Source organism: Rattus norvegicus, chromosome 8 (assembly GCF_021556685.1).
Source record: "Rattus norvegicus strain SHRSP/BbbUtx chromosome 8, alternate assembly SHRSP_T2T, whole genome shotgun sequence".
Classification (NCBI taxonomy): Eukaryota; Metazoa; Chordata; class Mammalia; order Rodentia; family Muridae; genus Rattus; species Rattus norvegicus.
The window spans coordinates 50,677,691-50,693,732 of NC_141541.1; the positions used below are offsets into that span (position 1 = coordinate 50,677,691).

The 16,042-nt window shown below is 48.0% G+C and overlaps 1 protein-coding gene across 4 annotated transcripts in view; it reads right to left on the reverse strand.

Annotated features, from left to right (window-relative positions):
- Positions 1-16,042, reverse strand: part of Grik4 (glutamate ionotropic receptor kainate type subunit 4) — a 432,817-nt gene that overhangs the window by 74,640 nt on the left and 342,135 nt on the right. For all 4 annotated transcript variants that reach the window (NM_012572.3, XM_087560413.1, XM_087560412.1 and 1 more), the window contains 1 exon segment: positions 4,344-4,451. In NM_012572.3, coding sequence (NP_036704.1) covers positions 4,344-4,451 — 108 coding nt within the window.

Below are 16,042 nucleotides of genomic sequence, written 5' to 3' on the forward strand. Positions count from 1 at the left end.
GGCCATTCTGGGCCAGGGAAGGACATGCTCAAATACAATTCCATGTGAGAAGGGGTGTGGCCCATGCCGGGTCTCCAGTGTAAGTGACCCATGGTTATGCCCAACGGGTTAGGAGGAGAAATAGAGATGGAGAAGGCTAAGCATGGGTCCAGATGTGGGATGAGACAATTGTATGTCAGGAGAGATGTAATGGAGGAGCATCTTGAGTTTCAAAGACATAACTGTGATTTTAAAAGAAGTACTAGGTGCTGACAAGGCGCATGCGGGGTAAGGCAGGTTCTGTCGTGATGTGTGACGGAGTCCTGACCACATGCGGCTCAGGCCAGACTGGAGAGAGCTAGAAGAGTGTGAAGTCATAGGAGGTGAGCTCCATGCCTGGCTGTGCATCAGGATTGGAGATCAGGGGTCCTAAGATTCTCCACATCTCTAGTGATGACTGGTGATGGAGTCACATCGGCCATACATGGCCCAGCAGGGGAGAAGATCGAGGGCATACTGGGGTTGAAATGGGGGTAGTTTATACAGGGGGTAAAGACCAATGGAGATTCAACATGCGGATGAGGACAAGACAGGGCAGTGGTTTGGAAGCATGGAGAATGTGGGGCATCATGGGAAAGAACTAATGCAGGACAGGCTAAGAGTGATGGAGAACTACGTGTTCAAGGGAACCTAATTTTAGAAAGGATGGAGAGAGAAGGGTAGTCACGCAGCACAAGCACCAGCAACCAGAGGCTGGCAATGAGGAATGCAGGAGTCTGAGAGTTAAGGGGAAGAAGACGGAAGGAGGAGACTATGACCCTTCCCACCCAGCAACGAGCACAGCCGTGTGCTGCTGCTGGGGCTTGGTTACCAGACCTGTCCAAGCAGGTGTGGAAGGTATGGGGGACTGCAGGAATTCAGGAGTAAACGAGTAAAGAAATGTATGGCCAACTAGAGAAGGTGGGAGGCGGAGCATAAGGTGGCCTCACAAAGATCCTATCTTCCTCAAAGTTACACCTCTCTGTGCCCAGGAATGTGCCATCTGTGATGCCCTGTTGTATGACAGTATCTTCAGGCAGTATAGTGATGGTCTCCTTTTAAGGGGTGAGGGGTCAGGGGTCACATAATGACAGGTGACAAGGAATTCCTGCAAATCAGAGAGGTTGGAGAAGGCAGAACAGGCGGTGTCTCCTGTGGACCCAGATTCGAGGAAGCACCGGGTGGAGACAAAGCTGGGAAGAGGCCTTGGGCATGGTGCACATGTGGATACCTGCAGGACATGCTATGTCCTGAATTATGGGATGTTGCTCAGGATCACCCCATGTTGGATCATACGGGGCTTGAATTAGCACCTTTGTTCCTAGTAAATATTTCTAGTTTGGACGGTCCACCTCAACCACATCTGTATAGGAAACAGACTCTGGTTTCCTTTGAACTAATTTTATGCAGAAGATCTAGTCAGTACTGCCTTCTCAAGAACTTCTGTGTTGATCTGAACATATAAACAGACATACACACACACACACACACACACACACACACACACACACACACACACACCCTAGCAACTTCCCCATCTAAGAATATGACCTCTGGCTTCGATATAGCAGAAGCCTCTAGCATGGTCAGGTCCCAGATGTGAGGAGGCAAGAAGCACATCCTAGCGGGCTCCTTGCTTCCGGCCCCAACTCTGCTTAGCTTTTAAAGCATTTCTCAAAATTCCTCCCTCCAATTCTGTTCAAAGGTATTTCCACAGTCAGAGTCTAATCGTTAAGTTCCTATTTGTGTCAGGCATCCCCATATGTGAGGCGCTCCCATTCATGAAGGGGATGTGAGGAATCCATGAGATAGGTCTGACAGTCCGAGGGGTGTGAAGAAAGCCAGAGGCAGAAAAAGCAGGGATCACAAGGGGAGACTCCAGAGACTTGGAGCTGGGGAAAAGCTTCCAGAGGGGTGGGTACAACATCCCATCATGGAGGTATGAGGAAGCGAGGGATCTTGGGCCACGGATGCATGGAGCAATACTTGACAAGGTGGTCATTTGACTATGATGGGTTTAGAACCCAAACTAAGGAAGGAAATGACCGCATGAGGAGACAGACTTAGCAAATGGAAGGGGAGCCTGGGAGGGCTCCACCACTGACTGGGAACAAAGAGGCACAGGAGAGAGCTGAACTCTGGACTAGGGCATGGGCTGTGAGACTGACAGAAGGGGAGAGAATCGAAGGAGTTCCACAGATAGAAGAGATGGAGGGAGGGAGGGCCCAGCAGTCATGCCCTGCCCTACCCTCCCTCCAAAAACCACAGCTTAGACAGGCTGCTCCCAGTTCTCAGCTGGATGAGGGTGAAGCACCATCTTCCTCTCTCTGATCTTCCTGGCATTCTAAGTGGTCCCGGTGAGCAGGGTAGGAGTTGGGAGCTGGAGAGACTGCGACCTGGGAGCCTGGACATGTGTTCCCTTCCTTGTCTCCAGCTGTTTCTTAGCAATGAGATGGTGGGGGTGTTGAGTAGCTCTTCCCCTGTGTTTTGCCTCCACTCAGATGCCACCCCTTTAAGGAGGCTCCGCTGACCACCTGCAAACGGATGCTGCCTACCATTGCTCCCAGACTACCTTCCAATGCACGGTTTGACTAGAGCTTAAGCATCTGTGACTCATACCAAATCTGAGCTACCTCAAAATCTAAAACATTTTGAGTGCTAACAGGACCCTACCACGTGTTTCAGAGTCTAGGATTTCTTGTTAGGGATGTTCAACTAGCAACGTCTAGGAAAATATTCCAAAACCTCCAGATAAGGGAGACTCAATATTTGTTGACATTTTACTGCCTGCCTTATATTCCACATTAAAACAGAAGGTTCCGACAGGCAGGGATTCTTGTGTCTGGTTCATTGATGTTTCCTGAGTACCTTGAAGGGTGCCAAGCATATAGAAGTGCCCAATAAATATTCCTCGGATGGACAAATGACAGTATTCGGTGTCTTGTCTCCAAATGAAGGGAAGAGTGAAAGGCAGAGTGTACAGGACCCTAAGTGTACAGGATCATGATTCTGGAATAAGCTTTCCCTTTCCCAACCCGTTCTCAGGAAAGCCCGCGGTGTTTTCCCGCATTTTCTAAGCACCCAACAACACTCTCCTTTGTTCTCTCTTTCCTCTGCTACTGCTTCCTGTCTTTCGGAGTCCATCAGTAATAATGCTTTCTCAGGCTTTGCTGCCCTCCCCTTGGCGCTTTCCCGCACATCTCAGGGTTCGAGCTTCCCACCTCTTTTTCTTGTGTTTTTGCTCACTCTGTTTATGATGATAGATCAGTAATCCCAGCCCCATTTTCCTGGGCCTCAGGAGTTCCTGAAGGTCATAACGGAGGACTATTTTTATTTTCTCAAAAAAAAAAAAGGCAAGAGAAATAGACATATTTGAAGACCTTGCACATCTATCTAGTAGGGGTTAGACCGTGCAGCCAGCCTATACATTGCCCTGCTCGGGGCTGAAAGAATATCAGTATGAAGATGCTAGTTATCTTTCTGTGGTGGGATGCTGTGTGCGGTGGGGAAATACCCTTTTGATTAGTTAATATCAGAGTAGGGAAGAGTGGAGCAATTATTGCTTAGCATGTAGTTGGCTTAATTGGCAGATCTTTTGAAACGTGAGGTCTTCAGGGCTAGCGGTGATGGTAAGACCTTGGCCATGTGTAGCCGACTTAGCCCATCTGCTCAATGATAACCTCTTTGAAGATACAGGTCAATACATACTCATCTTTGTTTTTTATGAGCAAGCAGAGTGCCAGGCACACAACAGGGGGCAGAGCTGGGAGGTGGACTTGGTAATTACTGAATGGAAATGAGTCAAGTGGAAAGGCAGATGGTCGGTGGACTCATGGGTTCATTGAGAACTCTCTTGTCACTGTCTGGAAGTGAATGAAAGGCCAAAGAAGTCCACAGACATTTAGGTGTCCACTTGAGGCTGAGTGGGGTGGGAGGGCAGGGCTGGTTCTGGATATAGCAGCTACCAAGCAAAGTGGACTGCTGGTAAAGAGGGAGTCATCCCAGAGGATTGGATTCAGCTTGTCCCACCTATGTCGCAAGGTCCCATTTCTAGGGTTTCGAAACAGTTCTCCTTGCCAAGCAGATCCCCTGGGAGAGGTATCTACATGCTGTGGACTCTCTCCCTCTACCCTAGCTGCTCAGCGGCTCATCAGATATCATTTCCATACGAAACTGCAACGGGAGTGCAATTACGCTGTCATAAATTGGCCTCTGCGCTGTGATTAGCACTTCTATCTTCTGTTCCCTGGGAAGCCCATGAGCAAGAGCTTGGGGAGGAGGCACCCCCGGGAGCTGCAGCTGGAGGCCCGAGAAACCCCGCTTACCAGGATGGTGGTGACGACCAGGGTGGTGTTGAAGAGACTGTCAGAGATGTTGGAGGCGTAGAGGCGGCTGTCCATGCTGAGGCCCTCTGCCACATGCCACTGGCCAATCTGAGGAGACCAAGGGGGAGAGGATGGGAAGGCTTGAGGAAGGGGTGCATTGGGCTGCAGGTTGCTGGACTTGAGAGCAGCAGAGGACAGTGTTCTACTGTGGGAACAGGAGGGAAGAATGGGAGAGATATAGAGGAGCAATAGGCTAGACCGGAACCAGGGGACAGGATACAAGATTGAGAGTCTTGAGGGAAGGGGGTTGTCAGAGTGAAGAAAGAAAGGATCAAAGACTTGGGAGAGATGAGAAAAAATAGAGAAATTAGTTAGGAGTATAACATGGTGTAGAGAAGTTCTGACAGCAGAAGGGGGTGGGGCAGAGGGACAGGGAATTGTGTTATCATCAAGCCTCTTTTGCTTTGGCCTACCCTGGATAAATCTAGTTATCTAGGTAAGAATAAGAATGACAGCAATGTACACTTGTACACTTAAATATTACTTAAGAAAAAGAAAATTTGGTGGCTCGCGTCTGCACTTGCAAGGTCAAGGCAGAAGGATTGTTTTAAGTTTGAAGTTAACCTGGGCTACCTGGTGAGTTCAGGGATAGCCTGGGCTACCTAGCGAGACTCTATCTCGACAAACAAACAGAATGGTGAATAAGAGGATAGATACAAGATGAAGTGAAACTGGTATGTAGTAGACCTTTAGTAAATGCTTGTCTGGGGCTGGGGATGCAGCTCAGGGGTAGAGTTCTTGCCTGGCATGGTGATGCCGTAGGTTTAATTCTTGGTAGTGGAAAGCCTAAATGAAATCATACAGTGACAGGAGCTAAATGCTTATTGTATGGTTAAGCACATGGCGGAGTGAACAAGTTGGAAGAGGGAAGAGTCCTAGTTTCCTTACTCCACTGCCTCACTGTGAGGATCCCCCAGAACTTCAGCTCTTCCAGCTAGAAATGAAAGTGGAAACGTTCCTCTCCCTTCTCAGAACCCACAGATCATGCATGTACCAGCTTGACACCACAGGTCCCACTCTAACCAGGAACACAAAACCCACTGCGCAACCTCAGTGATGTTTCCGACCTCCATGCGTGCTCCCCTCTGCGTCCATGAGAATAATCACGGAAACTTCTGGTGGGTGTGGCGAGGAGGGATTTGACCTGGCACTCCATGAACATGATTTTTCCATTCATTTCTTTACTGTGTTTTCAAATCGTCCTTTATTTGTTTTACTTTTATCTTATTGTGGTTAAAAAAAAACCATTTACACAGAGGGCTGGAGAGATGGCTCTGTGGCTTGCAGTAGAAGTGTGGGGGCTCTGACCCCATATCTCCAGCATCCACGTTAAAACATAAAAAAAGCCAGGCACAGCAGTGCTGAGCCTTTAATCATAGCCCTGGGAAGGCTGAGATGGGAGGATCTCAGAGGCTTGCGGGCCGGCCAGTCGAGACAAATTGGCAAGTTCCAGGAGTTCCTGATATTTTTTTTCTTTTAAAAGAAAAAAAGTGAAAAGAGCTAGAAAAAGACATCCTAAGTGGGCATCTGGCTTCCATGTGTGCACACACCCACCCATACAGATATGCACACGTGCACACATAAGCATAGGCTCATACATCACAGGCATACATGCACAAATAAGATATGCCCTCTTGATTGTGTTGACTTCAAGCTTGTGGCAATCCTCCTGCCTTGACTTTGCAAGCAGTGACATGAGCTATCATGCCCTCTTAACCAATTTTTGAGTACATATTTGTGTGTACTGTGGACTATTCCATCATCATGGCAATCTCCAGGGGCGTCTGACGGAACAGAACACGGTAATAGACCTTATATTACATAAATATATTATAAACAAACAATACAGAATACAAGGATATAAAAGTCTATGAATAATGAATACGTATACACTACACATATATTTGATCCCATATAATTCTGATGGCCATACTCCAGACAAGTCACTTCTGTTGCTAAGTAGTGGGGTTTGCATCCATGAAAGGTAGCTGATGGCTGCCTGCATACCCAGAGACGCACATGGCCCCCTCTCCTAGGCACCAGCAGCAGCCTCCCTGAAAAACTCCCATAAGGCCTGCAGTCGCTCAAGGTAGGCTCCGAGTTTGCCTTCAGAAGCTCCAACAACAATGAGTGCTTAGGTTCCCCTTGCCCTCATTCGTACTCCATGGAACAAGAGGGCTCAGCCACAGTATGGAGAAGACAGCAACCTTGCTTTATGCTTTGGAGAAGGCGGAGCATGCAGGCGGAACCACCTTGGACCACCAGCTAGGATCTCCGGAACTGGAACTGTGCATGAACCCATAGGTCATGACAGGGGAACCTTACTGGTGCAAAGGGTAGATAAGCAAAACGTCCTCTCTATACCCCTGGAAGGATGCCGCCACCAGAAAAGAGGGGCAGTTTTCTCCACCTCTACAGTGGTTCTATGGACACTTTGTTTTATATACAATAAGAGATCTCATCCGGCCTCTCTGAGAACCCACAGTTCATCAGTTGAAACCCCTAGATGAATCCTCCCACGGAAGCCGAGGAGCTCTGCTTTCTGAGCCCTTTAGCAGCGCATTTACTTCCTAGAGGTCTTCCTTATCAGCATTTCGTATGCTCAGACCCCAGGACCTTGCTCCCGGAGGTGGAAGCAGAGAAAGCCACTGTCTCCTATCAGCACTTTATTCTTGCTGGCCAAGCATGGGCACAACACAGACAAGCTCCGCTGAGGCTTCTAGAGCTCCTATTGCCTTGCACAGGGACAGGTCAGGTGACATCGTTGTCCGATTCCTGGCCCCTCTTCTCTCTCCAGGGACAAGGGTAAGAAGATGATAACTGCGCTGTGAGATTTCCAGAGGGGGGTGGGCAATAATGACAGGACACCTGTTGCATCATATATACCATTCTGTCACCTATTTGAGGTCTCCCATCATAGTTTGAAGGTGTCATGGTGTTTCTCTCTTATTAATGAATAAACGTGCTCAGATGGGCTTAATGGTTCCTCTCTTAAGGCCATAGCTGCCTGCTGTGGCACAGGCTTGAATCTAGAGGCAGATCCTAAGTCTCTGATCCTTCCCAACTCTGTTGATGTCTTTTGGTGAGGACAGTAGTTTGTTTTTTTTTTTTTTTGTTTTGTTTTTTGTTTTGTTTTTTTTTAAATCTGAGCAGATCAGACTAACCAGGAAGTGGCCTCAAGAGCCCCTCAGCCACCCACTATAAACCTTAGGGGCATAACTTTCTTCTCCCTGGTTTCAACACTCCATAAATCCAATAGGAACCCCTCTCCTCCTAGGCGGCTGTTTTCCTGTCTTTGAAACGGGTATAACTGGTTCCCAGTGGCCTGCTAGGCTAGGAAAAACTCTACTTGGGCAAGAGGAACATAAAACCAAGTAGGCTAGGTGCCAGCATTCGGATGATCGAGACAAGACTTCTCAGCAGTCTATGGTCGCCCTGGACTTCCACTTCGCACCAGCGAGGCCACCTGCTCAAGCAGCCCCAGATCCTTGGCCACACTCAAGCAACAAACCAGGTTCCAACAACAGCCGTGGGTGGAAGAGATTTTTTTCCATAGCCAGCGATGACAGCCTCAGCAATGGACCCTCCAAGACTAACCCCCGGGGACCTGGCAAATAGACTAATTAGCCCTGAGCTCCAGTCAAGAAATGAGTCTCCCACCCACTCTCGTGTTAGCCTCCAGAAATTAATAGACCCATCAGCTCCAACAAAGTGCGGTGGCAGCCATTAGCTGGAGCAATCCAATTGCAGAAAGACAGTGGGAAGGGGAAAGCTGGTAGAGCCAGGTGCCCTAGGATAGAGGCTAATTGCCCCACCTACTGGGCGCCATCCATGACACACATGTGCAGGGGTGGGTAGGAGATGTCACTCTCCCAGCACAAGATTTGTGCCTCTAACTGCAGCCAAATCCCCTTGCTCCATCTCCGTGACACTTGCCCCCTTCCGAGTCTTTCAGCAGACCCAGCTGGTTTTCCCACACACACAGGCTTCAGTTCACTTCAGATTAAACCTCTGCCTCTTGTTTGCTGGCTTTTTGTTTGCTGGCTCGGCTTTTCCATCATTTTAAAGGCCCTGGGGGCCGTAATGAAGGGGAGAGAGGGAGGGAGGGAAAGCACACATCTGGGTAGGGCCATAGCTAGCCCCTATTTTATAGCATCTTAACTCAAGGAAGGAGATCTCCATCACCAAGGCTGGTGTGGTCCAGCCCGTGCAGAGATGATGCTGGATCTCATCCCATCTGGTCCTTGAGCATATAGCACCATCTGCATCCTCCAGAAGGAGGCCCCCCATGTTGGAGGACTTCCTTTTACCCTGGCTTCTCTGCTTATGAATGGTGTGACCTCGTGCAGGTTACTTAGGCCTCGGAGTCTCTTTTTCCCATCTGTAAGATGGGGATTAAAATACCGCTTGCTGCCTCAAAGGGATTTTAAGATTAGTTCAAGAACTGTGTTAGTCAGCATCCGTTAGAGTACCATTATTAGAGCCAAAAGACACAGTCTCTTCTGTGTTCTCAAAGAGCTCCGCGCTTTGATTTGAGTTTATTAGATGGATTAGGCACGTGCCAACAACTTCTGCTTTCAGACCAGCAGCGCCACCACAAGAAACTTAGTCATGAAGTCGAGGGATAGCACCAACAATCTGGACTGTAAGCAGCCCAGCACGCTGTTCTGACTCTTGGCTTGACTGTGGCAGAGCACAAAGAAGAATTAAGTAACAAACTGGACCCCGGGACTAACTAGGACACCAAGCCTCACAGCCATGGGGTGTGGCGTGGCGTGGCGGGGCTGGGCGGGGCGTGGCGTGGCGGGGCGTGGCGTGGCGGGGCGTGGCGGCGGGGTCATACATGCCACTGAGGAGGCGTTTCAAAACTGGCGCTCCTGAACTAAGGGGCCCCAATTCCTAGATTCTACCAACTTCTGTGGTGTAAACATTTCCAGTCAGTTTCATGTTTCATACAGCTCACAGAGCCAGGAAGACATGTACAGATTCTGCAGCTGAAGCAAGCTGGTTTTACCGTGTACCCGATGCCGACTCTGCCAACAGGCTCCATACTGGGCGCTCAGGTGCACAGTAATCTCATCTCACTCTATCAGAAAACAGACTCAAGTCCTCCTAAGTCCATGCATCCAAGTCACCGGATGGATAAAAAATTACGACGCTAAATAAGACCCACCTAATGCTTGATTGTGATCCCAGCTGGGCAAACAAACACATATACATCCGGGTTCTCAGATTGCTGAGGCGAGAACTGTTGAGAGTTCAAGGGTATCCTGGAGTACATTGTAAGTTCAAGGCCCGCATGGACTATTTTATTGAGACCCCCCATCTCAAATTCAAAACAAACAAATGTGTCGTCTTACCAAAGCCTGACTCCAAGGCCATTAAAAGAAATATTTTGATGGAGATGCTTGGCCAAATATGAAAACTTGGGCCAATATAACTAACATGGGATAGAATTACCCAGGCTTAGAAAGTATCATTTAATTCAAATCCCCTAGGGATATATAGATCAATATAAATTAATAATTTTCTTGCTCCTCTAGGCACCAAATTTTGCAGGTCTCAATTATGTATTCAAAAACACTGATTTCCTTCTTAAGGGAATGACAGGTTCTTCTGGTGCCCACACTCAATGGGCTTTACCTTAAAGTGCGGCACGATCGTTAGGAAGCTGGTTTAGACATCATGTTGTGGATCTATCGCTGCCCTAGGATTCCTGAGGTGTGCTGGCTGCTCACGTTCCCTTGTCATTGTAAAGGGATCTATTTATAGCTCCAGGGGTGTGTTTCTTTCCTCATGGTGGGCAGCTGTTCCTTGCTTCTCGAAGGACAACTGATTCTGAGGCCCTGTGCTCCCAGAGCTAAACTGGCCTTAACACCCCTGGAAGGAGCGGTGACCTGGTGGAAGGAAAGATTAGACAAGGAGCAAGCAAGGCTATGAGGGCCATAGAGGATGGGCTCTGTGGCTTACATAGAAGCTTTCCACAGTCCTTTGCGAAGCCACGACTGCCACTGAATGCACATTAGGCACTGGGTTTGGTCTGCCGTGCGACCCTCAGTCAACATGAACAAGATGGTCATTATAGAAGTGGTTGTCCAGAGCCCTACTACAGGCATTTACTGCTGCTCCTTGCCTTGCTCTGCCCCCATCCCAAAGGCCTGCCTCAGTGTCTCACTTCTCAGAACTGAAAGACTGGTACTTGAAGTCGGGATACCTGACTATGCTAGTGCCTAGTGCTGTGACCACAGGACCCTGCGAGCCTCCATGTTCTTACTGAAGCTTTTGAGGTCTGGAAGACTTCATGAGCCTCACTGTTCTGGTTCTTACAGGGCGGCAGCCAGCCACACCCCCAGAATCTCCCCTTTAGTCACAGCACCTTCTGCTTAGAAACCCTACAGTTCTTTTCCATTTTGGTTCAGACAGAGACAAGAAGCCATACTTCAATGTGCTGGATCCAAAGTCCCCACATGCCTGCTCACCATTATGTCACTCCCTGTACGTGCCATTCCTGGCCTAGAATTTCTCAGTCACATGACCTCCTGACTCCAAACTTTCAGCTAGTTCAGGGGGTGGGGTGGGGGTGTGTGGAATCATAGCTTGTAAGCTTAATTGGACCATTGTTTGTTTGTGCAAATAAAGTTTTATCGGCACACAGCTTGGCCAATTTGCTTCCGTGTAGTCTGTGAGTGCTTTCATTTACAAGGGCAGAGTTGCCACAGCAATGGTGGGATGCCTGTGAAGACCAAGCACCTGCTCTCTAGATGTCATGCTCAATCTCATCCACTTCACAACCATTTCCTTTAAGCCTCTGCTTAAAGACCACTTCTTCCAGAAAGCCCGCCTTCTCTTCTGTGATCCTTCTGAACAGCTGTCCACTGGGCATTGCTGACTGCCTGTCTGTCTTCCTATAGCAATAGCCTCATAGGAACAAAGAGAGCGGCTTGGTTAGCCTGCCCTCTTATCCCCAGGGCTTGGCTCATTGCCTCGTGTCTCATAGATGCTCAATTAAATATAACTGAACAAATGCACCAGAAACTTTATCTCATTTAATCCTCGGCGAATCTACAAGGGAGCAGACCATTTTATATTCATTTTAAAGATTTTTTTTTAAAGCCCCGCATACCAGCAAGCTTAGGTAATTAAAGTCTCCATGGTCACAGTCCGATAAGCACCACAACGGAGATTCAAACAGGCTTTCTCCATCACCAGAGCCCATGCTCCTAACCACTGCATTATCTGGTTAGAAAGGGTCAAGACCGTAACCATGGGAACCGGCTTAGCACAGTGCCTGGCATTGGCAGAACCTGCATAAACTTCGCCAAGTCCCTCCCCATCTCTGCCCAGTACTCTCTTTCTCAACTGTCAAATAGGAGCCCTCAGGACCTTTTCTGGAGGGTTAGGGACTCAGAAAAGCATCAGCCCGATGACTAGCATTCCTTGCCGCTGCTGCTGGGAGCCCCGAGGACCCTGTAGCTCACAGCCCACTCCCTCCTGCCTGAAGGTGCTCAGGGATGTCTTTTGGCCACTTTGTTCTTTTTTTAAGTAGGTAAAAAGGGATCGGTTTTTAAACCCCAAGGGACTCGCTCGCGGCGTTGCCCACATCCGCAGAGGTGCGGGAAACACTAGAACATTTAATAGTTTGTGCGCATTTAGACGGATGCGCTTTGTACTCGGCACCACTGGGACCCAGCTTCTTCTACGGGGGCTGATGAAAACCCTAAGCCTCGCTCCAGAGTCAGAGGCTTCAAATACTTATTGATCTTTGTTTGCTGGGCCCTGGCCCATGTGGTTTCCTTTCATAAATTTCCTTGCTTCTGGGTAGCAGCCCTGTCAACAACATTCACACCTGAGAAATGCAGGCTCATTGGTACTTTAGAAAGAGTAAAAAAAAAAAAATGCTTGAAGTGAGTACACACACAAGAGGTTAATGGTGAATGAATTAACCAAACCAAAACTCGGAAATAACAAGCAATTCGCTGAGCAGCAACAGCTGATAGGGATCGAATTAGGACTTGAACTCAGATCCTATTGACCTTGGAGCCTGGGCCTTCTGCCATGCCTCTTTGAACAACATGAGTTGGTTTGTTGACTGTAGTCCTGAATGGAGTCGAACGAAAGGACCCACGGAGCCCACCCATCGGTGAAATGGAAGTGAACAACAGAATCTACAGCTTGAGTCTAGAGTGAACCCCAAGGGCCTGGGCACTGCAGCTGGTGCTGTTGGGAATTTTAAGCCATGAAGCTAAGTATGAGGTCCAGCTCCCTCCTCACTCTCTTTAACAAAAAGTCATGAGGTCAACAGCCTTGCACCTCCTCCCGCTCTCTGCCATGATGGACCAAACTAGGCCCAAAGCAGCAGGTCGGAATCATGGACTAAAGCTTTCAATATTATGAGCTCAAATGTCTTCAGGTATTGACTGGCTTGGGTTTTAAGCCAAGTAACTGCTGGTTGGTGAGATGTTGTGCAATGTTCCTGGGAGGCAGCTGAAGGCATTCGCTGAGCCATAAATCATGGGCGGGTAGACAGCATATGACAATGTATGACTATGTAAGGGGACAGCAGGTGATCAGAAGTCAGGGGTTCTAGGTTCAGGTTCTACCTTGCCAGTCTTACTGTGTGGCCTGGGGAAGTCAATTTTGCTACCTAAGATCAGCCTAATTTCCCTGCCCTTCTCCACTTACGGGGAATCGTCGGAGGTAGTCACAGGTGTGACAGAGTCAAGGCCAATCAATTGCAAGTTCTTTACGGCCCAGTTCTTTTCTTTCTAGGCTCACCCAAAGTTTTGAACCATAATCACTTTATTTAAATTACACTTCTGAGTTTTGAATTGGGGTTCACATTTGGACAGATGCTCATGATAAAATGGGGGCAACTGTGAGTACCTAGAGTAGTGATTTTCAACCTGTGACTCTCGACACATTTGGTGGTCACACGGGGGAGATCCTGAATATCAGCTACTTACATTAGAACTCACAACAGTAGCAAGATTACAGTTATGAAGTAGCAATGAGATGATTCTATGGTTGGGGGCACTAAAACATGAGGAATTGTATTAAAGGGTTGCAGCACTAGGAAGGTTGAGACACACTGGCCTAAAGCTTCTCCACATGGGATGGAGACATGGCACTCAGGTGTGGGAGAACACTAAAGCAGGAGATCCAAGAAATGACCAGAGATGGGTTAGAGTTCCACAGACTTGGTGGGACAGTTGTACAACCTGACAGAAATAAGCTTAAGGGGCTGGGAGATGGCTCATCTCAGCAAATGGGAGGGTGTGGGTTCTCATCCTATATCCTTGTTAAAAAAAAAATCACGGTGTTGCAGCCCATGCTTGTAATAGAGCAACACCAGGGAATCAGACATGCAGATCCTTAGATTGTGCTACTCAGGCAGCCTAGTCTAACCAGTGTTCCCCAAGTCTCAGTGGGAAACCCCACCCTTACCCAAGGGACAATAGTACCTAAAGAATGATATTGAAGTTGACCTCTGGCTTCCACACATACATGCATATGCTTGTGTATGTACACCCATCCAAAACACACACACACACACACAGACACACACACAGACACACAGACACACAGACACAGACACAGACACACACACACACACACACACACACACACACACACACACACACCAGCTCAAACTATTACGAGTATCAGCCTTCATCATGAGTACCTGGCACACAGGAATAGTGTTTATTAGCTTTCAGCCCAATGTCTCTACTCATATAACAGCTTATATGACACAAGAGCAGTTTGGGGTCATGAGCGAACCCCAAACTGAGAGCTGGAGTGACTTGGGGAACAAAGGGAGTTGTCGAAGTCCACCAGAGGTCTTATTCGCTCAGCCACAGAAAACACCTAGCTATGCGCTGGCACACTGGAGTGCAGACTGCTGCAAAAAATCTAGAATTCTGGGACAGCAGCAACATCTGATGAAAAGAAGAGACCAAAAACTAGTACAGGGCGAGCTGGGAACGCTCAGGACAATGCACTCTGCTGGGGCTTTCTAACACTTCCACTCAGTTTGTCTAATACAGTGTCTTATTGGAAGTTGGCTACAATCCATTTGTGAGTTATGAAATCAATTGAGTGGACCCACACCTGCATTTAAAAAGTGAGATCGCTCTATGGAGTGGAGAAGGGGGAATTCATAAGCAGAGGTAATGAATACTGCATACATTTGGGTTTCTGTTATGCATGGAGGTGTATGCATGTGTCCTGGATGACACCCTGCATGCAAATTATATTCCAAATATGCAAACTCGCACCATCCGGAATTCACAGAGCTTCTGTCCACTGCTCTCTCATCAGCACCTAGCACAGTCTGTGGATGGTAAGTGATGTTTAATAAGTATACAGTTGATACCCATAGACTCCTAGTCCTGATCGCTCCTTGCAATTAAAGACTATTAGAAAATTTGTGGATCAGTGCTTTGGGGCATTCCTTCCATGCTGCAACTCTAGATTAAACATTTTGTTATCTGATACTTCAAGGTAGTTCTGCTACTATTTCCGTCTTACAGAGAAGAAAACTAAGACTTGAGAAGATCCAAACTCCGACAGGACCACTGCTGTAGTACACTGTCCCGGGATGCTGAAACTTCTCTGGCTGTCGATATATAGTTAACCGATTGGCGAATACTTGAGTTGTTACTTTAGCCAGCATCATTTGCCATAAGCGTTTCTACTTGAGAGCCCACATCCCTCTGTGTTTCCTTGCTTTTGATTCCGAGTTACATCGGTAGAGAAGAGAATCTAAATAAAGGCCGGAGAGAGTTAGAACAGGCTATCGTGGAGAAGTCAGGCAGCAGAAGTTTGGCTCCTAGACCTGGCTTTGGTCAACCTCCTCCTTTGGGCTCGGCTCCCTAAAAGCTACATCTTGCGTGTCAATCTGTTAGGGCTACCCATCCCCAATGGGGCCACAGTGTGCTCACTCCCTCCTTGGGGATGCTCACCACTCTTGGAATAGGATAACTTCTTATGCCATTATCTGTGATAAGTCCACTTTCCCTAGCAGACATTATACTCCTTGAGGGACAAGATCCCTGTCCCCAATGCCAAGCATGTAATCAGCACTTGCTGAAACATGTGGCCACAGGGAATCAGTTCTCCTTTTATGGCTTCAGCTCCCAGTGTGGTGCCTAGCTTATGAAGGCTGCTCAGTATACTCTGTTGGACTGAATTCTGAAATTCTCCTAGGCAGGTCACTGCGTTTTAGTCTTTAGAGATCAAATCTTGAAAGAATAGTGTAGGCTGACCTCTTCCGACTCAAAGAATTATGATGTGTAGTTTTCCCAAGTGCCTTGGGACTGAACCTGGAGAGACAGGGAGAGAGAAATGGCCTAAGAGAGACAATAGGAGGTCAGTGGAAATGCAGTTCTCTGGTCACAAAGGTGAAGCAGGTGGCCATTTAAAACGAGTGGTGACAGAAAGAACCTCTCCATCCTAAATAAGACTTCCTTGAGGTAAGGTAGTCAGGGACAAATGGGAGAGTTGTGATGATTCAGAAACACAAGCAAAGATGAAAGACCGAGACTTTGGGAGGAAGGAAACCTGTCCTCCATAAAGAAGGACTTTCTAATAGGAAGGGCTTCCCAAGATGTACTATGCTGTCCCTGGAGGTAGTGAGT